At 44.0% G+C, this 22,715-nt stretch overlaps 1 protein-coding gene across 3 annotated transcripts in view; it reads left to right on the forward strand.

Annotated features, from left to right (window-relative positions):
* The window catches only part of EIF2AK4 (eukaryotic translation initiation factor 2 alpha kinase 4), a 3,701,979-nt gene that overhangs the window by 2,783,574 nt on the left and 895,690 nt on the right, over positions 1-22,715 (forward strand). For all 3 annotated transcript variants that reach the window (XM_044073832.1, XM_044073831.1, XM_044073833.1), the window contains one exon: positions 15,353-15,460. In XM_044073832.1, the coding sequence (XP_043929767.1) occupies positions 15,353-15,460 (108 nt within the window). The remainder of the gene's footprint in view (positions 1-15,352; positions 15,461-22,715) is intronic.

Raw genomic sequence — 22,715 nt, forward strand, 5'->3', positions numbered from 1 at the left:
GTACATTGCTGTAATTGTAGTGCACAGGGTCCTGGGTTCAAGACTTGGTAGCCGTGACTTTTTTCACTAATGTTAAATGACCATAACGCATGATATGTTTGTAAAAGCATTACGAAATCCCACAGCTCAGATGGTGTAGTGGTATGTTGCTGTGATTGTAGTTCAGAGGGTCCTGGGTTTGAGGCTTGGCAGGGCTGATTATTTTGTTGCTGGGCAGAGCAAGGACTGATTGAGACAGTGTGATTAAAGCACTTTTAAGCAGTTGTAAGTGGGTTTGCGTGGTTTTGCACTAAGCTAAGCAATGCTAAGAGATGCTCAAGTCCCCTTAGCTTCTCTTAGTGGCACTTATTTCTGCTCAAACCTGCAATAATTTTAAATAAAGAAAGGAAAAAAAGGGTGACAGGAAAGTGGTGAAATGGGGGCAAGCAGGGGGTAAAACATTAGGAAAGTCAGATAGGGATATGCAGGATGGGTGTAGGAAAAGACCATAGCTCTACATTTCGTCTGCAGCAACAGCTGTGACTGATGTGGAAAATTTGGAATTTACAGCCTCACAACCCACAGGGAGAGGTGTTGGCAACCTACATTTGTAGAGTAATTTGAGTGTAAATTGATTGACGTCACTGGACATGGGGGCAAAATGTAGAGCTATGTATGGGGCAATGATTTTTTTTGCGGGACAGATGCCCCTTTTGTTTTTTTGTTTTTTTTATTAAAGGGAGAGTGGGATGTCAGGGAAGGGCTGTAGGAATGTGTGGGGTGGTAGGTTGGGTAGGGTAGGTTACATTCCCAGACAGACGAGACACACAAGACAGCAGATGGGCGGTATATGACACCTGAGGGGGGGGGGTAAACACCTTAGATGGGGAGGGTGGTTGGGAATCAGAGGCCCATGAGCCTCCAAATGGATACAGTGGGACTGAGGTCCCCATCCATGAGCAGTCACCACTGCACTATTGCAGCCCCGAATGTGGCTTTGCTGGGAGCTGGACAACAGGGGCAGCCTGCCCCTCGAGGTGTGCCAGGCAGCCCTCCATTTGACTCAGCCGTCCATTCATACCCTGGGAACTTGTGGTGAGTGTCGGACTCCTCTCTGCTCCTGTGCCGGGGGGGGCAGGCTCTGCCCCTTGAGGCAGTTCCACCCAAACGTGGTGCAGGAACAGTGGAGTAGGAAGTTCCAGGTTGGGTCCCAGACGTGCTCGGTGCCACGGCCAGATGAGGCAGGACAGGCAGATCCACTGGGATCTGTCATCACAAACGTGCTATGGTGTTGAGGTTTTCTAAGATATATTGGTTAGTCATGAACAAAACATTTCAAAATTATTTATAACAGCATGCATGGGTGTTCCAATTAATGCAAAACAAGAGATTTGAAACAGCTGCATAGCAAACAGAACACACGCATAAATGGAGCAACAGTAAGCATTGGAACAGCATGCCATTTAGATTGACAGCAATAGGCCACCAACAATGGTATTTGAACAAGGTATGTTATTATGCAACCAATTAAATAATGAACAGTAATAGAACACACGTCCCAACATTAGGTTTTGAGAAAAACATACCTGTAGTATAGGAATAATAATTAATGATGCAGATGAGGGGTAGGGGGAGAGAAGCAAGTCCATTAACAACTGTATAGGCTTCCATTTTTCACAACAGTGCTGCTCAATGCTATACAGGTCTGCCCTCACTTTACATCTCCCTATGGCCCATAGCTTCTGTACCACATACATACCTGTTAAACTTTCAACCTGTAATGGTATGGGGAAGACTGTAACAACTATGGGTACATTACTCGAGGGGGCTTGCACATGTCGGGGCTACATATCTGACAAAGAAGGGGTACCTTGCACTGATGCTGTGTGAGTCTACTACTGGGATACTTCACGTGAATTCCTATCTGTGTCCAAGGTTATTGGCAGCAATGACCACTAGCTGTGACAGCGTAACACTTGAGAGAGGTGCATCGGGAAGAGTGCATGGTGTATATACCTATCCTGCTGTCATTTGCAGGCATGGGGTTGGACAGTGGAACAGTTGTACACGATGTATTAGTATACCCTTCATACAGCTACTACAAACATTTCTTTACTGTAAGAGCTGTGGAGAAACTTTATGTTACCACTATTTGACTGTTTCTACAAATATGCAAGATTTCTTGAGTGTATATATGCACACATCTCAGTACCACTCCCTGGATTCAAACCATGTGTGGGTGTGCTAAAATGAACAACAAGGCTATTTCTCATCACACCGCGCTACTGGGGAACTGCTGTCTCTTATTTGACTGCCTAATACTCTGTGGGTTATATAGTCTGACCTTGTAATCCTGAGATTCATACATGACAGATAGTGTGCTGTGTATTAATCCTGTGAATTAATACAATGTGGAAAGCAAAGGTTAACACAAGGCAGTGCTGCAGGGGATACAGTATACATTAGACATTACTATTCAGGGTTCAAATCTTAGTGCATAACATTTTTCATATTTCATTTATATCTTGTTTTAAAGCTCCACAATCTACTGCTTTGAGTAATAGCTGGTTCTCAGAACAACCTCTGTTAATTCATGCTGTCAAAGCCATGTTTGCTGTGAAGAACCTGTACACATTCTGTTTCTACATCAACATACCAGAGTAAACACAACAGTTTGTGGTACAAGTTTTTATTTTAGTAATATGACACAGTGCTTTACTGCTGCATATCTTGTAGATCAATGTTAGTCTGGCAAACTTTATTTATTCAGTAGTCACACAACACACTATTACCTACTGGCAGTAAACTCCTCCTTATTTATTGCACTATATACTGCACAATAGATCTGTACTCATGAGCCTGTCAGCTTGGGCCTCCACATTGTTAGTCCTCTCCGCTGCAGCTGTAGGGGGAAAAACAAACAATCTGATGTTGTTAATCTTCTTCCATTCATCACTGATGGGTTCTGTTCCAAGCCCTTGGAACCAGTCGGCCAAATACCAAGCTCACGTGCAACAAAAAACTCTCGAGTTAAAACCCACGATGCCCTTCTCCCACTTACCTCAGATGTCGTTTGCCGCACAGCCATATAACAGCATTTCACCGAGCTCTCCAGCTAAGTGTTTATATATTTACGAATTTTTGGTATTTTTTGAACTTTTTCTTCTAATATAACCTTTTTCACTTTCTAGCTACTCATCGGCTATTTCTTCTACCATCGTTGGTAACTCCCTCTTCTACCCTTGTGGTATCATTTGATACCATCGTTGGTATCTTTCTATCTTTCTTTCTGCTTCTTTTCCTAGCAATAATTTGGTTGTTTTCCTTTGTGCATTGGGAATGTTTGAGAAAAAAGGGACTTCAGGGTTCAAACATTGCACTTCCTGCAATGGCAAACTTCCCATCTGTGATTTACATGATTAGTGTGTCTATTGTCTGGGGGTTTCTCACCTCTCTGTGAAACCTCCTTGCCAGATTTACCTGAGTTTTAGTCAGTGGATGCTGAATGACAGGAAAAACAAACTGATCTTGAAAGGCCTGTTAACCTCATCTTTCTCACAGGCCCTTTCTGTGTCGGAGGTCTCGACCCCTCCACTGAAGGACAAAAAATGTCCTCATTCCGACCCTTCTTCACTGGCTGGTGATAAGTGCAAGTCCCACAAACACAAGGCCCACAAGTCTGCTTCTGAACACAAAACTGCTTCCTTGGCTCTGACTTTTAACTGTTGCTTCTGTTCCGAGCTCAGTTCCAGCTGCTTCCATGGACATTACGATAACTTCAACGTCTGTGCCACATCCGGTGCAGACATCAACGGCTCCAGTCATAAGTATTGTAAGGACTACGGCTCTGACATTGCTGTCTTCAATGGTCTCGGCACTGACTTCACCTTTTACTGCACTGAAGGCGGTTCCGGCAATCCCCTTGGAGCCGATAATTACCTCGACTCCTCCAAGTGCCTTATCAGCACAGAGTCATTTCTTGACACCATTAATTCTGGTTTTGGCCGTTTCCAAGCTAGAGTCTTCAGTGCCGACAACTCAAACACCACGGACCCAGTACTCCCCTTCAATGGACCCATTATTAGGTCACACTTATAGCCCTTTTCTGTACCTGCCTGACTCCCTTTGGGAGTGTCTGTAAGGTCCACCAGGAGTCAGAATTCGATGTGGTGTGCCTGCTGGACCAGCTGTTGACAGCCAGAGGGATAACAAATGTTCCTAAGACTTATCCCACTTTAGGGTTTAGGTCTACTGCTCCCAGGACTCCCACTTATTCTCCTCCCTTGGATCTGTCTGTTCCGAGGCCCATAGCTCCGATGACCTTGGTGGGAACCCAGTCCTTGGTGCTGACAGCGAACTCACTAAGGCTCCAAGGACTACCCTTTGGGTTTTGGTTCCATCGGAAACCGTCCCTTCCTAAGTCTCATGGTTAGGGGGTGGAACCCTCGATTCTGAGCATGGTTCCAAGTTTATTGGGTCCGTCCTCGGATCCGAGGGCAACGCCTGCCCCAATCTTGCTAGAGACGCCATCCCCAGGAGCAGGTCTGGAGGACCAGGCTGTGACTCCAGTTCCGAGATTGTCTTACTCTGTTCCACACTCCCATTCCTCTTCGGGCGGACCTGTTTTCTGGGTGATGGAGAGGGTACTTGCTTCTGGAAGTGCTCCTCCTACGTCAGATCTTCCCCCTGCTCCCTCTGCACTACAGCTACCACAGGCCACCTCCCCAGGACAGCGAAAGCACAAGCCTCAGGAAACCCCAGTTCAGGGTAATTTTCCTTTTGAGTCTTATTCAGACATTCCCACTGAAGAACCTCCTTGGAAGAAGTGTAAGACGAAACACCTGGACTCCCCAGAGGGGTCTCTCACTGAGAATACAGACAATGATGATGAAGGATCCCCCGTGGTCACCCCCTGACGATGTCTCCTTCGGAGACATTCTGGAAATATTGAAACAGAATGGTGGCTGGAAGCCCTCCAACTATTCCTCAGAGGAATCCGTTTTCCTGCAGGCATTCCGCTGTTGGCCTTCTACTTCTTGAGTGACCCCACCTGTTGATGAGTTAGTCCAGCTCATCTTGCAGCGTGCGTGGAAGAGCCCTGATTCTATTGAAGCCATTCCCTGGAGACCAGACAAGATTCTTTCCCCACCAGAGGAGCATCCCCACTGGTCTAGAGGCTTGCCAGTATATGCTCTGGTGGTGGCGGCGGCCACTAAAAAGGACGTTGTGAAGGAAAGTCCTACTGTCTATCCACCCACCCAACAGAGAGTCCCAGGCTGTGGACAGGTTAGGGAAGCGAGTTTTTGTTTCAGCGACCGCAGTCAGGTCATTGAATTACTTGGCACACTTTACGAGGCTCCAAAGGGATCTGATCTCTGAACTTTCTGGGGCTCTTGTGGGTCAAGTTTCTGATGGGGCAAGGGACAAAGTTGCCTCTCACCTTGCCACCCTTGAGTCTGTCTCCAACTCGTCCATGAGGTTGCTCTCCCACGCAACCGAAGGGGTGGCTTAGAGCTGCAGATACAGGCATAGTCATGAGACGTCATGCCTGGATGTGCATCTGTGACCTCGCGGACTCCTTCAAGTCCTCCTTTTTGAATGCCCCTATTGAACCATCGTCCTTGTTTGGTTCTAAAGTAAAGGACACACTGGCCAGGTGCAAGCAGGATGGAAAGACCTTGTCTGCCATTGGTCTGTGTTTTTCCAAGCCTCAACAATCTTTTTCCAGGAACCAGAGGAGTGGGAAAATATGGCACAAAAAGTCTCAAGGTCCTTTCCACAACGCATGTGGTGAGGATTCCCCCAGAGGCGGAGGGGGTTCCAGTGGTGGAAGACGCCCCTTTAGGGGCAGAGGGGGTCCCCGAAATCAAGACTCCAGGGATTCTTTCTCCGGGCAGTCTTATCACTCCTGAAATGTTCCCCCGAGTGCTTTCCTCTGGAAGCAGTCGGGGCTCATTTTTCTCTGCACCAAACTGCCTGGCACTCTATTACAAGTGATCAGTGGGTGCAGAGAATAATCTCCAGAGGCATTTACATCCCTCTAATATCACGCCCAAAACCTACAAAGAACCTTCCCGATGTTCTACCCAGTCAAAGGGAAGAAGTGGCTTCAGAGATAAGAAAGCTGTGTCAAAAAAGAGTCATCCAACCAGTCCCCCCAGATCAATGCGGATCCAGTTTTTACACAAGATTCTTTTTGGTGCCAAAAAAAGACCAGTGACTGGAGACCCATTTTGGATCTCAGCCATCTAAACAAGTCAGTGGTTCAGACCAAATTCTGCATGGTCACTATACAATCCATTCTCCCTTTTTTACGGGAGGATGTTTGTATGTGACCAATAGACCTCCAGGATGCGTATTAACACATCAAAATGGACAAACGCTCCAAGAGTCTCCTTCGCTTCCAGCTAGGAGCCAATCATTACCAATTCAGAGCCGTGCCATTCGGTCTCTCGACGGCCCCCAGAGTGTTCACGAAATGCCTAGCAGTGGTGACATCTCATCTGAGACTTCAGGAATTCCAGGTGTTTCCATATTTAGACAATTGGCTCCTCTTTGCCCCCAGCCCAAGCGTTTCCTGACCATAGACCTCTGCTGTACTCTCTCACTGGAGGAGTCTCTAGGCATCGCAGTCCATTGGGAAAAATCCAGTCTGCAACCTAATAACTGGAATTTATAGGGGCAGTTTTCAATTCTCGAACAAACCTGGTATCCCTTCCAGCTCACAGGCCTCAGAGGTTGAGATTACAAGTACAAGTGATACTCTGTCAAAGAAAGGTGTCAGCAAGAGAAGTTCTCCAGGCTTTGGAGCCTATGGCGGCAGCCATTCCAATTGTTCCTCTGGCAAGATTACATATGAGACTGTTACAATGGCTCCTTTTGTCCCAATGGTTGGCAATTCTTCGCCCCCTAAACTTCACAGATCCTCATCACCAGCTCCTGCAAACAAGATCTTCTTTGGTGGATGAGGTAAGATGAAAATCTTTGGTGTTGCCCCTTCCAGATTCCCCAACCCAACGCCTCAGTGACCATGGATGCTTCCCTGATAAGGTGGGGGGCCATTTTCAGGGAAAGACAGTCCAAGGCATGTGGTCCAGCTTAGAGGCCAACTTGCATATCAGTGTTCTGGAGTTGAGCGGTGCTGGTGCAGGCACTACATCCGCTCCTTCCGTCGGAAACGATTGCAATTCATTCAGACAATATGTCAGAAGTCTTGTACATAAACAAACAAGGAGGGACCAAATCCTACCCCTTGTGTCGAGAAGCCATGAGAATTTGGCACTGGGCGATAGCTTCCAACTGCTTTCTTATAGCAATGCATATCCCAGGGAGCTCCAACGTGATTGCGGACTGGCTAAGCAGATGCATCCTTCTGCCACACAAGTGGTCTCTCAATCCGATTGTGACGGCAGAAATTTTCAGCCATTGGGGCCAGCCTTGCTGCAATCTCTTTACTTCTCCTTCAAACAACAAATGCAGCAGATTCTTTGCCCTTTTTCTCCCAGAAGGGGAGTCACCGAGAGACACTTTGACTCATGACTGGCCCACAGATCTCCTCTGTGCTTATCTTCCAATTCCCTTGATACCCCTCTTTTTGAAGAAAGCAATTCGATTGAGATGCAAGCTGATCCTCTTTGCCCCATTCTGGCCTCGACAAGTTTGGTTCCCCTTCCTCCAGCCTCACCTATTACAACCTCCATAAATCCTGGACACTTGTCAGGACTTAATCTTTCACCCCCAAGGTTTGTCTCCCCTAAATCTGTCCACTCTCACTCTGACAGCTTGGTTTATCCACTTCCATTAGTCTCCAGGCAGGAAATCCGCCCCTCACCTGTTCGCGATATTTCTCTGGCCTCCCGTAAGACCATCCACCAGAAAACTCTACACAGACATAAGTGGAAAATGTTTGCTCTCTAGTCTAAACAACGGATGTTAGACACCTTTTCAGCTCCTGTATCTGTCATACTTCATTACCTTTCTGAGTTTTCTGAGAATGGAGCATCAGCTTCTACTATTTGAGTCCACTTGGCAACTATCTCCAATTTCCATAATGGTCTAGAAGGCATTCCACTTATCTCCACTCACATTTGTAAGACCTTTCTCAAAGGAGTTTTTCATAGCAGACCTCCAATCAGGCAGCCTGTAGAGACATGGAATCTCTCTCTGGTATTACAGTGTCTCTCTTTACCCCCTTTTGAGCCTGCTGAAAAATGTGACCTTAAACTTCTATCATGGAAATCTCTATTTTTGGTGGCAGTCACATCAGCTAGACTTAAATATCGGAGTTACAAGCCTTATGTCTCAACAGTCCGTATTTAATTTTTCAACAGAGTATCTCTTCGTACTAATCCATCTTTTCTCCCCAGAGTGATTTCTGATTTCTCTGTCAACCAGTCCATTGAACTTCCAGTGTTTTTCCCAAAGTATTCCAATAAAGGAGAATAGATGTTTGCAGATGACATTGTGATCTGTAGTGAGAGTAGGACTCAGGTTAAGGAGACTCTGGAGAGGTGGAGATATGCTCTAGAGAGCAGAGGAATGAAGGTCAGCAGTGCTAAGACAGAATATATGTGTGTAAATGAGAGGGAGGGTAGAGGAATGGTGAGGATGCAGGGAGTAGAGTTGGTAAAGGTGGACGAGTTTAAGTAATTGGGATCAACAGTTCAGAGTAATGGTGAATTTGGAAGAGAGGTAGAGTACAGGCAGGGTGGAATGGGTGGAGAAGAGTGTCAGGAGTGATTTGTGACAGACGGGTACCAGTAAGAGTGAAAGGGAAGGTCTTCAAGAGGGTAGTGAGACCAGCTATGTTATATGGGTTGGAGACAGTGGCATTGACAAAAAGGCAGGAGTCAGAGCTGGATGTGGCAGAGTTAAAAATGTTAAGATTTGCACTCGGTGTGACTAGGATGAATAGGATTAGGAATCAGTATATTAGAGGGTCAGCTCATTTTGGACAGTTTGGAGACAAAGCAAGAGAGACGAGATTGCGTTGGTTTGGACATGTGCTGAGCAGGGATGATGGGTATATTGGGAAAAAGATGCTAAGGATGGAACTGCCAGGTAAGAGGAAAAGAGGAAAGCCTAAGATAAGGTTTATGGACGTGGTGAGAGAGGACATGTAGGGGGTTAGTGTGACAGAGCAAGATGCAGAGGATAGGAAGAAATGGAAAGAGATGATCCGCTGTGGCGACCCCTAATGGGAAAAGCCGAAAGATGATGATGATGACTGTCTATACTCATTGGATGTACATAGACAATTATGTTTTTACTTGGATAGGACTAAATCTTTCCGCAAGTCAGACAAACATTTCATCTCCTTCTCTGGACCTAAAATGTGATGTGCCGTATCAAAATCACAAGCCATAGCAGCTTCTGTTGCTTTTCATTCCAGAGCTTCTATGGACAACATTTGTGCAACAGCCATTTGGGCTAAACCCCATGCTTTCATCATACATTACAAATTGAACATGGTCTCCAGGGGAAGAGCGGCTTTTGACTCAGTGGTACTCAGGAATGTTCTTCCATAAGGGCCACCCAGGTTTTCAAGTAGCTTGGGATTCTGTCCCATCAGTGATGAATAAGAAGAAGATTAACAACATCAGATAAAGAAGTTATGTCTTACCATAACATTCCATCTGTGTTTTTGATCTTCTTCCATTCATTGTATCCCACCCTCTGTCTCCCACCAAAGGCTCCTGGTGGATCATATGGGTCCTGGTGGTGGTTTTTAGGGTTTTTGCGCAGAAATGGCCTCTGCTTTTACTTCTATATGTTGCATGCAAACTCGATCTGAGGTAACTGGGGGAAGGGCATTGTGGGTAGCAGCTTAGCTCAAGAGTTTTTTGGTGTACTCGAGCTTGGTATTTGGCCGACTTGGTTCCAAGGGCTTGGAACCGAACCCATCAGTGATAAATGGAAGAAGGTCAACAACACAGATGGAACGTTATGGTAAGACATAACTTCTTTTTATGCATACCTGTCTATCACATACTCAGGCTAGAATTTGGTACAGCTATGGATGGGATACTTACAAACTACTGGAGCATTCTGTGCCCGAGCATCTTGGATCCACTGGGTGCCAAGAGCGCCCCCTTCCTACACTTCAGGTCGGCATATTGATGTCGTACCTGCTCACCAGTTCGGGGGATTCCAGTAGCACTGGTGAGATCACATGCCAGATGGTCCCAGGCCTCTGTTTTCTACTATGAGTCCTGGTACTGGCCCTGCAGCAGTCTGTCATCATGGTGTTCAACAAGGAGTCCAGCCATGACCCTAGACCCCAGAATGCCCCAGCACTGCACCTAAAAGCGCGCTCCCTCTCCAACGCCAGACATGGTTCCTGCACAGATCAAACTACAACAAGTTCTGGCTGTATTCCTGCCTGTGCCATTTAAATAAGGCCATATTCCCACCCTTTGCCGTCATTGGACCATTTTGAAAATGTTGAGCACAGCTTAGCAGTGTGCATATCCACTTAATTGGGCTGACTGCTGTGTAGAATTAATGTCTAAGCAATGCTCAAACTGGCTGAGCAGAACTGAGCACTGCTAAGCGTTGCTCAGTTTTCATTTAAGAAAAACTATCAGAATTGTAAATTAATCATTACTGACATTATTCAATATATATGATTTACTTTACATGACGTCCCCTTATGTGCTTTCATTACATTACCTTGGGGTGTGACTATACTGTATGGGACACTTGTGTATACATGGGTGATTTCACATGTTAAATGCATTGACACTTCCATTTTGAACAAGCCACACTTCCTGATTAACAAATATCAATTACTACATAGTTTAAAATAAAAGAAAATAATTTTAACAATGCTTTCCCATGTAAAAATAAAGAGCCTGTCTTGGTACTTGAACCGTGAACTGCTTTAAGCAAAGCTGGGACTCTAACCACTACGCTGTCTCGCCATTGAGGATTTTAGCTATATATTTGTATTTACCTCCTATGAGATGTTAAAGCAATGCTGAGCAGAGGGCCACAAAAAATTTAATACAAGCACTTTATTTACATGTATTAATACTAATTGTAATTCATATTTGGTAATGCACTACCTGTCATTCTATCAACTTTCTAAGTCTGTATGGGCAATGTCATGATTAAAGTCACTGCATAATAGCATACATTTGAGTTTCAGACTTCTAATCCTTCTGAACGTGTTATGGTAATACAAACCCTGTTCCTCTATCAACTTTCTAAGTTTGTAAGGGCACTATTTCAAATCTGTCCCTCTTTGTCCCCCATCATTTTATGCTTTGTCCAGATTTTTTGCTCTAAGAGGTTGAGAGGTATGCCCCCCCATCATTTTACACTTTATCCAAATTTTTTTCTTTAAGAAGTTGAGAGGTGTGCCCCCCCCCCATCATTTTACGCTTTGTCCAGATTTTTTGCTCTAAAGAGGTTGAGAGGTATGCCCTCCATCATTTTACACTTTGTCGAGATTTTTTTCTCCAAGAGGTTGAGAGGTATGCCCCCTATCATTTTACGCTTTGTCCAGATTTTTTTCTCTGAGGTTTGACCCCATCATTTTACGCTTTGTCCAGATTTTTTGCTGTACGAGCTGGAGATGTATGCCCCCCCCCATCATTTTACTCTTTGTCCAGATTTTTTGCTCTAAGATGTTGAGACGTATGAACATGACAGTACCTGTCACACATCCCCTGCATTGCTTCCCATTTCAATCCCTGCTTTCAGAGTCTGCGGACACTGAAAGCATTTAGAAAGGGCACTTCATTAATATTAGAGGCATGCTGCTGTTAAGGCTATGCAGACACGGACATCATTCACTCCATGTAGGAATAACACTATTCCTACATGGAGTTTATTGAATCCTGGGGATGATGTATTAAAATGACATAGTCACTTGCACTGCCATTTTCAGCTATTGCCTTGATTAAATAAAGCCTTGATATTGTTTTGAATGTACTGAACAAAGCAAAAAATGTATGAGGCTACTGTTCCTGGCTCCCATTTCACCGTACTTCGTTTTGCATTACCATTCTTTCCTAAAAATGACAAGTAAATGAGAAGCTTTTAGTATTTGAGGTGGACATTAAAGTATTGTCTCTTGTACAGCTATCAGTGGAATAAAATGTTGGTTTGACACACCTTTAACAAAGCAAACTATGACTACATGGTTGTCATATTTGATCTATTTTTGATGTGCAAAAAAAAGGTGGGGGTGATTCTCCCTGGCCCTACAACCTATACTGTACTGTATATAGGGCATGATGTGCAGCATATATTAATGGTGTTTCCCTTCAGGGTGTGTACTGATGAAACTTGATCCAGAGCTCATACCTCTGCAAAGCCGTTCATTCTCCATGGTCAGCTCAGTACTATGGCTTTGGCAGCAATTTCTGTAACAATTCTTCATTAAAGTCTTGGTGAATCCTTCAGAAAACTTAAGAATACAGTGGTTGTTTCGAATAGGAGAGGTTGTTAAATACGTATCTTCCTACATATGTTTGAGAATGCCTCCAAAGTAAGTCCCTCTGACTTTCCATTTTCCTTAGCAGGTTTGAGTTGGTATGATATTACCATAATGCTTTGTTATTAAAGCATGTTAACAAGAAATATCCAAGGAACATACGGAGTTGACCTCCTTTCAAACATTCCTTTATTGTTATGTGCTTAACTTCCAAAGTGTACCCAAGGAGGAGTTGCTAAGAAGATTTTGCGACTGTGAGCCCCTTCTTTGCTGGAGTGTTGAAAAAGGGTCTTCTAGCTGAGACACTCTTCAAGATTTGTAGATATTGGAATGTGTTCAGAATGCAGTGTTCTGCCATCTGAGACCACACTGAAGAATTTTGGGTTGTGCTTGGGTACCTGCCACAGCTCTAATCTTTGTATTTCTTATTTACCAGGCATGTTTTCCCTGCTTTCATGTTTTCCAGTAGATGTGCATCTTTGTTCTGAAGTGATACCCTTGTAGTGTGTGTGTCTGCATTCTGAGGTGATGTCCTTGTAATATGTGTCTGCATACTGAGGTGATGTCCTTGTAATATGTGTCTGTATTCTGAAATAATACCCTTGTAATGTGTGTCTGTATTCTGAACTAATACCCTTGTAATTTGTCTGTATTCTGAGGTGATGTCCTTGTAATGTGTGTATTTTGAGATGATATCCTTGTAATGTGTCTGTATTCTGAGGTGATGTCTTTGTAATGTGTGTCTGTATTCTGAGGTGATGTCTTTGTAATGTGTGTCTGTATTCTGAGGTGATGTCCTTGTAATGTCTTTATTCTGAAGTGATGCCCTTGTAATGTGTGTCTGTATTCTGAAGTGATACCATTGTAACGTGTGTCTGTATTCTGAGGTGATATCCTTGTAATGTGTGTCTGTATTCTGAGGTGATATCCTTGTAATGTGTGTCTGTATTCTGAGGTGATATCCTTGTAATGTGTGTCTGTATTCTGAAGTGATACCCTTGTAATGTGTGTGTATATTCTGAAGTGATGTCCTTATAATGTGTCTGTATTCTGAGGTGATGTCCTTGTAATATGTGTCTGTATTTTGAAGTAATACCATTGTAATGTGTGTCTGTATTCTGAGGTATTGTCCTTGTAATGTGTGCCTGTATTCTGAGATGATATCCTTGTAATGTATGTTTGTATTCTGAGGCAATGTCCTTTAATGTCTGTCTGTATTCTGAGGCAATGTACTTTGTGTGTCTGTATTTTGAGGTGATATCCTTGTAATGTGTGTCTGTATTCTGAAGTGATACCCTTGTAATGTGTGTCTGTATTCTGAAGTGATACCCTTGTAATGTGTGTGTATATTCTGAAGTGATGTCCTTATAATGTGTCTGTATTCTGAGGTGATGTCCTTGTAATATGTGTCTGTATTTTGAAGTAATACCATTGTAATGTGTGTCTGTATTCTGAGGTATTGTCCTTGTAATGTGTGCCTGTATTCTGAGATGATATCCTTGTAATGTATGTTTGTATTCTGAGGCAATGTCCTTTAATGTGTGTCTGTATTCTGAGGCAATGTACTTTGTGTGTCTGTATTTTGAGGTGATATCCTTGTAATGTGTATCTGTATTCTGAAGTGATGCCCTTGTACTATGTGTCTGTATTCTGAGGTGATGTCCTTGTAATATGTGTTTGTATTCTGAGGTGATGTTCTTGTAATATGTCTGTATTCTGAAGTAATGCCCTTGTAATGTGTGTCTGTATTCTGAACTAATACCCTTGTAATGTGTGTCTCTATTCTGAGGTGATGTCCTTGTAATATGTGTCTGTATTCTGAAGTGATACCCTTGTAATGTGTCTATATTCTGAGATGATCTCCTTGTAATGTATGTATGTATTCTGAGGTGATATCCTTGTAATGTGTGTCTGTATTCTGAGGTGATATCCTTGTAATGTGTGTCTGTATTCTGAGGTGATATCCTTGTAATGTGTGTCTGTATTCTGAGGTGATATCCTTGTAATGTGTGTCTGTATTCTGAGGTGATATCCTTGAAATGTGTGTCTGTATTCTGAGGTGATACCCTTGTAATGTGTGTCTGTATTCTGAGGTGATACCCTTGTAATGTGTGTCTGTATTCTGAGGTGATACCCTTGTAATGTGTGTCTGTATTCTGAGGTGATACCCTTGTAATGTGTGTCTGTATTCTGAGGTGATATCCTTGTAATGTGTGTCTGTATTCTGAGGTGATATCCTTGTAATGTGTGTCTGTATTCTGAGGTGATACCCTTGTAATGTGTGTCTGTATTCTGAGGTGATACCCTTGTAATGTGTGTCTGTATTCTGAGGTGATATCCTTGTAATGTGTGTCTGTATTCTGAGGTGATACCCTTGTAATGTATGTCTGTATTGTGAGGTGATACCCTTGTAATGTGTGTCTGTATTCTGAGGTGATATCCTTGTAACGTGTGTCTGTATTCTGAGGTGATATCCTTGTAATGTATGTCTTTATTCTGAGGCGATATCCTTGTAATGTGTCTGTATTCTGAGATGATGTCCTTGTAATGTGTGTGTATATTCTGAAGTGATACCCTGGTATTGTTCGTCTGTATTCTGAGGGGATGTCCTTGTAACGCTTGTCTGTATTCTGAGGTGATGTCCTTGTAGTCCCTTCTTCACATTCTTCTCCTCCTTATTTCCTGTCCCCTTATGGGTATGTTTCTGATGGTGGCAGCAGTTGGAATTGGATTTTGAAAAGTAGTTCTTAACAAAAATTACTGAAGTGGACTTTTCAAAACTGGGCATCATTTACTTTGTTGGAGGATTTCAAGACAGGACTACCTTCTAAAATGAGATATTGTTGTAAATGTAGTTGTCTAGGTGCCTATGCAAAATTTTGGGACAGCGTTCCAGTGCATTACCATTATGTTTTTGTTGTTGCTTTTCAGATCTCAGAATTTAGAGGAGTACAAGTGTTAGGGTCGCCTCCCTGTGCTGTTGGAGTGAGTGTTGCTATTGACAAAATATCTACCGCACTTTGCAGCATGAAAGATCTCGTAAGTATAATTTTTAAAAATATAATGTTTATTTCCAGTAAGAGAAGCAGGAAAGTGTAATGAAAAGAGTACTGTCAGTTTGTCTGTTTCATGTTTAGTTTTGATGAAGTTTAATTTAGTATGTCATTATCTTATTGTATTAATTGCCTTTAGATGTGAATTTTAAATGATGGGAGCGTGATTCATGCAAAAATGTTTGATAATGTCATAGTTTACTAAAAACAATAAAAATATGACTGGGTAAAATAGGCAGGCCTTTATTTCTTACAGTAAAAACTAGTGCTTTTTGGGGTTGTAAGGCATAATGATTTTTGGCATATTTTATAGTAGAAGATACCATATCTGTAAATTCTTCAGCAAGTAACAAACCTCAGGAAGATGTCCTTCAAGAATGCAACTGCAGTCATAACATATGGGTTGTCCTGCCTCAGGCAGCCCTCGGTCGGCCAGATTCCAAAGTCTGGGTCCGACGTCGGCTGATGTCGCATTTCTCTCTGACGTCAGAGCGGCTGGAGTATATAAGCATCAGCCGACGCCATCTTCTTCAGTCTTTCTTGCCGCGCGGTGCCCGAAGCAGAAGCAGTTCGCAAGTGCCGGTCGGTCAGCTCCTGTATTCTTCGAAACCAAAGTCATCAAAAAAGCTAAGTACCCCGTTGGGGACCTTTTCTTGCCTCAGCCGATGTCAGAAATTACTGAAAAAGTAAATAATTGTTTGTCTTGTGGTAAACAAATACCTCATAAGGATTTCCACTCTTACTGCCTCCCTTGCCTTGGCCCAGACCACGACGTCTCGGCCTGTGCCGCCTGTGCTTGCTTCAACAAGCGCACTCTCAGGCGCCGGGCGGAGATCGCTGAAGACTTTTTCGGCGAAAAATTTGATTATACAATGCCGTCGGAACAACCGACAACGCAGACTCCTAAGAAACGAAAAGACCGGGACCGACATCCTCGGCCCGCGTCTTCAACCGACACTACTCCAAAACTAACCGCGAGTGCTCCGGTTCCCTCTGAGGCGGTTATTCCACCGCTCCGAACCGAAGACACCGCATTACCGATACCTCCGATACCGGAGGCCACTCCGACGCCAGTTATTGATTTTCCTCCGGATACCGAAACCGAGGAAATGCCCGAGACCATTGCTGTTGATAAGGTAACTCCTGCACGTGGAGCGGCTAGGCCTCCCATGTCCATGTCTATCAAGGCCTACACACGTGCCAAGGCAGCCAGCAAGTCCAAACATCTTACTGCTAAAAACATACCTCAGACTACTCCTGAAACTCAGATCATGTCCATGGCCGCAGATTTAATTTCTCTGATCAGAGGCTCCCAGGCCCATCCTGAGAGAGAATCCCAGCCTCCTCCTGATAAGAGGCCCGGGGTTGAACCCCCTGACCCTCTGCCCTCAGATGAAGATTCTGAGGACTCTGTTCCCTCTGAAAGCCAGGAAGAGCCCTTCCAGACCTATGAGGATTCAGATGCAGAGGACTCCATCCCCTCGGCCTCCCCTCCTGAGGATATTTCTTTTGGGGAAGTTCTGCATTCCATGAGGGAACATTTTAAGTGGCAAGGCCAGGAATTTTCTGATTCCAGAAAGCGCCTTCGAACCTTCCTTAAAAAGCCTCAACACAGACCCTTAGCCATACCTCCTGTGCTTGATGTTTTGGATGATTTATACTCTGACTCCAGTGTTACCCCTGATACTCTTCCTCCTGCTCCTGTCAAGCCTGACAGATACTATAGGGTTCCAGAAACCCATTCTCATTTATTTAGGGCCCATGCTGTTGATTTAAAAACAATTTCCCAGGGGCCTAAAGGGGTTTCAGCTACCACATCCAAAAATCCTTTGCCTTCCGACAGGGAAGCAAGGTCCTTAGAGAGATGGGGGAAGAAGGTCTACACCTCCACTACTTTATCTAGGAGAGCTCTCAATTGTCTCTTTCACATGTTTCAATATCAGGATTTCCTGTTAGATGATTTACAGAAAAGTTTGGCCTCTCCTGAACCTTTAGATAGGAAGTCTTTGCAGGAGGCTGTGCATAATTCTCAGCAAGTTAGCAATCATTATTTCAGTGTGGATATGATGCATTGGAGGCTTCATGTAGGGCAGCTATGACAGGGGCGGTCATTCATAAACATGCATGGCTAAAAGAACAACATTTACCAGATCATGTTAAGGCAAAACTTCTTGATGCACCCTTGGAAAAGAACAAGCTTTTTGGTGCTAATGCTAAAGATGTGTTAAAGTCCATTGAGGAAAAAGCCAAGTCAGTACAGACAGTCAAAGATTTCCTCCAGGTTCAGCCGCCCAGATTCAGCAGGAACTGGCCTTCTAAAAACTGGTCCTTTCCTAATCCTGAAAGATTTCAAAGGGGTAAAAACAGGCGTGCCCGAGGAAGAGGGCAATACAGAGGATCCTACAGGGGACGACAATGGCAACCAACAAACCAAAGAAGTGACACAGGGGTTTCTCCTGCCCCGCAGGGACAAGCTCAATGACTTTCCTCTACTCCCGCTGACCAACGAGCAAACAGAAGCTCCTTTGAGCAGAAAGTTATCTCTGTTTTCAAGAAATTGGCACAAACTGACAAAAGACAAATGGATACTGGACATTATAGACCACGGTTACAGGTTCCACTTTCATACCTTGCCAAGAAAACAAGGCATGCCAAACCTTCCACAAAATCAGAGGGCAGAGGCTATCAAGCAAATTTCTCTGCTTGCTCAGATCAAAGCAATAGAAAAAGTTCCACAACAAGAACAAGGTCAGGGGTTTTATTCAAGACTGTTCCATGTTCCAAGAAAAGAAACTCAATGGAGACCAATACTGGACTTGTCCGCTCTAAACACTTTTCTCATAGTACCAAAGTTCAAAATGCTGACTTTACAGCAACTCCTTCCCATGCTGGGCAAGGGGTCTTGGCTGATTACTCTGGACCTCAAGGAGGCATACCTGCATGTCCCTATCAGACACAGCTGCAGAAGATACCTCAGATTTCTTGCAGGGCCAGAGCATTATCAATTCTCAGCATTGCCATTTGGCTTATCTACTGTGCCCAGAGTATTCACGAAATGCCTGGCATCAGTAATTGCTCATTGCAGGCTCCAGGGGATTAAAATCTACCCGTACTTGGACGATTGCCTCATACAAGCTGACAACAAACTAACCTTGACAAAAAACTTGAATTATGTCATACACTTGCTACAGGCTCTGGGATACACAGTCAACTTTCAAAAGTCAAGACTTCAGCCATCCCAGCAAATAACCTTCTTAGGAGCCAAACTAGACACAGCCTCTCAAATGGCTTACCTGACAGAAGACAAGCAAAAGAAGTTAACTCATTACTTCAAAAGTTTAGCAAAGCTCACCCAGATGACTGCAAGGAGTTTCCTACAGGCCCTGGGTTACATGGCATCCTGCATTCTTGTGGTCCCACTAGCAAGACTACACATGAGAAAGCTTCAGTGGTACTTAAAAAGCTTATGGTCTCAACACAGCAACAACCTAGAAGCAATTATTCCACTCATTCCATGTCTACAAAAGGAATTTCTATGGTGGGCCACAGTAAGCCAGTATAACACAGGCATGTCGTTCAAAAAACCTCAGATAACACAGACAATGACCACAGACGCCTCAGACCTTGGATGGGGGGCGCACATGGAGGGCAGATGTATTCAAGGCCAATGGTCCCCAAAGGAAACACATCTGCATATCAACCAAAAAGAAATGCTAGCAGTAATGCGTGCCATCGAGACCTTTGGACAACAACTTCAACAAGGCCACCTACTAATACGGACAGACAACACCACTGTGATGTGGTACATAAACAAGCAGGGCGGCACTCATTCTTACCCCCTATGCAGATTGACAATGAATCTTTGGGAAAAATCACTGGGTCTAAACATACAGCTACAATCACAGTTTGTTCCAGGCAAAGACAATGTTCTGGCGGACAGTCTAAGCAGGAATTTCCTGGACCCCCACGAATGGAGGCTACATCCAGACATCTTTATATGACTCACCTCGAGATGGGGCAGGCCGGACGTGGACCTATTTGCCTCCCACCTCAATCATCACTTAGAAAAGTTCTGCTCAAGGACATATCATCCACAAGCATGGAAAGTAGATGCCCTCTCATTCAACTGGAGCTCCCTAATAATTTATGCATTTCCACCCCTGCCACTGATGACCACAGTGTTATTAAAGATCAAGACAGAGCAACCGAAGGGGATCCTAATAGCTCCAGACTGGCCAAGACAACACTGGTACCCACTACTACGGAGCATATGTCACAACAAAACGTGGGCCCTTCCACAATGGCCTCAACTTCTGACTCAACACAACTTCAGGACTATTCATCCCAACATCCAGACTCTACAGCTAACAGCTTGGGAAATCCCATAAATAACCTCAATTTACCTCTCTCCAAGGAAGTTCAGCGGATACTAACAGAAGCCCGCAGACCATCCACCAGAAAGGCTTACTCAGCCAAATGGAAGAGATTCAGCATTTGGAATACCAACAAGGGTCATGATGCATCACTTTTGAGCATCCCTCTCATTCTGGAATACTTGGCAGATATGTTACATAACGGACTCTCATACTCTTCCATAAAATACATGCTTCAGCTATCTCAGCTAGATACAACACTGATCCACCTGTGTTTTCACATCCTTTGCTAAGGCAATTTCTTAGAGGAATCAAGAATATAAAGCCCCAAGAAAGGCACCAGTACCAGCTTGGGACCTCAATTTTGTCCTAGAAAAATTGACTTTACCTCCCTTCGAGCCAGCAGCTTCTGTGGAGTTACAATTTCTTTCCTGGAAGACAGCTTTCCTGCTGGCCATAACCTCAGCAAGAAGGGTTTCGGAATTACAGGCCTTAATGGAAATACCACCGTTCATAACTTTTCACAGAGACAGGGTCTCCCTACGAACCAACCCTACTTTTCTACCAAAAGTGGTATCCAGGGTTTCTTTAAATCAAGCAATTCACCTGCCTACTTTCTTTCCCAATCCTGAGAACAAAGGGGAAAGACTGTTACATACCTTGACATACACAGACAACTTCGCTACTACCTAGACAGAACCAAGACCAGTAGGAAGTCTGATCAGCTTTTGTAGCTTACGCCCTGGAATACAAGGAAAAGCAATTTCCAAACAGACAATTTCAAAATGGATTGGACATTGCATCAGATTCTGTTATTCCTTCCATGGAAAGTGTGTGCCAGCCAGTGTCAGACCACACTCCACCAGAGCTACAGCCACCTCTACAGCTTTTTTAAGAGGGGTGCCTACAAAAGACATTCTAGAAGCTGCCACATAGAGCTCCGTGCATACATTTTCCAAACACTACAACCTCCCTTTATATTTCAGATCCAGAGCAGGGTTTGCTTCGGCAGTCCTGCAGGGATTGATAGCTACACCATCCTTTTCCTAGAGCATACCACCTCCCCCAGCTAAGCTATGGTATTCAACCCATATGTTATGACTGCAGTTGCATTCTTGAAGGACATAGTACAGTTTTGTACCTACCATAAATGTAGATGTCCGATAGATATGCAACTGCAGTCGGGTTTTCCCTCTCTCCTTTCCCTCTATGCCTTGGGTCCACTCCTATCCCTATTATCCTTAGCTGGGGATATCTGTTATGGTGTATCTGTTTATTGCTTATTTATTGTCTGGAAACCTATTTTTGTCTTCCAATTTGATTACAGCCTTCATTGGAGGGCACCTGGCATCTGGGGCAAGAAACACTGAAGAAGATGGCGTCGGCTGATGCTTATATACTCCAGCCGCTCTGACGTTGGAGAGAAATGTGACATCAGCCGACGTCAGGCCCAGACTTTGGAATTCGGCCGACCGAGGGCTGCCTGAGGCAGGACAACCCATATGTTATGACTGCAGTTGCATATCTATCGGACATCTACATTTATGGTAGGTACAAAACTGTACTTTATACCCTGACCAGTTTTGAAGATTTAGTCGCTGAAAAGCTTTAGAAAGTCAGCTGACTTTAAATGGTTTACTGAATCTGAGCAATAACGTTTAAAATGTCCGAAACACAGGAAATCAATGCAAGTGGAACCAGAGAAGAATAGGCAAATTTTACATTTACAGGGAACTCTAATACATATTATAAAAATGTGTAATTCTGGTGCTGTTTGTTTTGTTGATATGGAGGAGGTCCATCAGAGTAGGGTCTGACAATGCCCTGTGTGCCAGGCATAGATCTCCCCTCAAAAGCCTGTAGGAGACAGAATACAGGGATAGGACCTTGAGGTGGTCTGCATAGGACATTTTACTTGCACCTTGTATCCTTTTAGTGAGGAACCTCTGTGGCTATTCCAATTGTTGGATATGCCTGGTTAGGTACATACCATAGGAGGCATTGTACTCGATGATAGGTCTGATGAATGCTGAATACAGTGGAACAATGTCTTCATTGGACTTAGATGTCATACCTTTGTTTATAAGTTGCGCAACATAGAATGATTTCCTCAGCACACTAGGCATGTGACGGTCAAAGGCTAGATTACTGTCTGTGTGTGTCCCCAAGTCCCTAACTACTGGGTCAACTCTAAGGGGTATGATGTCAATATGATAGTTACCAGGGATCAATGACTTTCCAAAGGATACTGTTATGCATTTCTTGGCATTTAGTTTTAGTCCATGGCTCTGACACCAGTTGTTTGTCTGTGTCAGCCCCTCCTGGAGAACATTTGTGTCAGTGTGAGATTCAGTGACAGCTCCTAATTTGCAATCATCTGCAAATTTAGTCAGCCAGAGACCACTGACATTGGTCTTGACTTCTGAGAAGTAAATGTCAAAAAGGAGCGGTCCAAGGACTGATCCCTGAGGGACTCCACTGGCAGCAGGGCTCACAGATACAACATGTCTAATGCCATTCAGATGTTGAAGGATGTGCAGCCTCACTTTTTTTGAATTTGTTGGTCTTGGGTAATGCATATTACAGACATAGTGCAGTGCATACTAACCTGGGATGTGTGGCAGTTAAGGTCCACTCCATTCACACATCTTTGTCTGTTGATATAATTGACGTGTGGGACATTTCTGCCAACACATGCTGCTTATGTAGGCACAGCTTCAAATCACAGGCCAGGTTTTCTGTGTCCGAACCATGCTTAGCAGCATGTATGTGCCTCTAAGGCTTAGAGTGCTCCTGTAATTCATATTAAGCCTAATTTTAAGATTGCTGCATAAAACCTCAGCCATCCATCCAGGGTTATTGAGTTGC

The sequence above is a fragment of the Protopterus annectens genome, chromosome 6.part0, assembly GCF_019279795.1.
Source record: "Protopterus annectens isolate FY-2018-M chromosome 6.part0, PAN1.0, whole genome shotgun sequence".
In the NCBI taxonomy this organism is placed as follows: Eukaryota; Metazoa; Chordata; order Ceratodontiformes; family Protopteridae; genus Protopterus; species Protopterus annectens.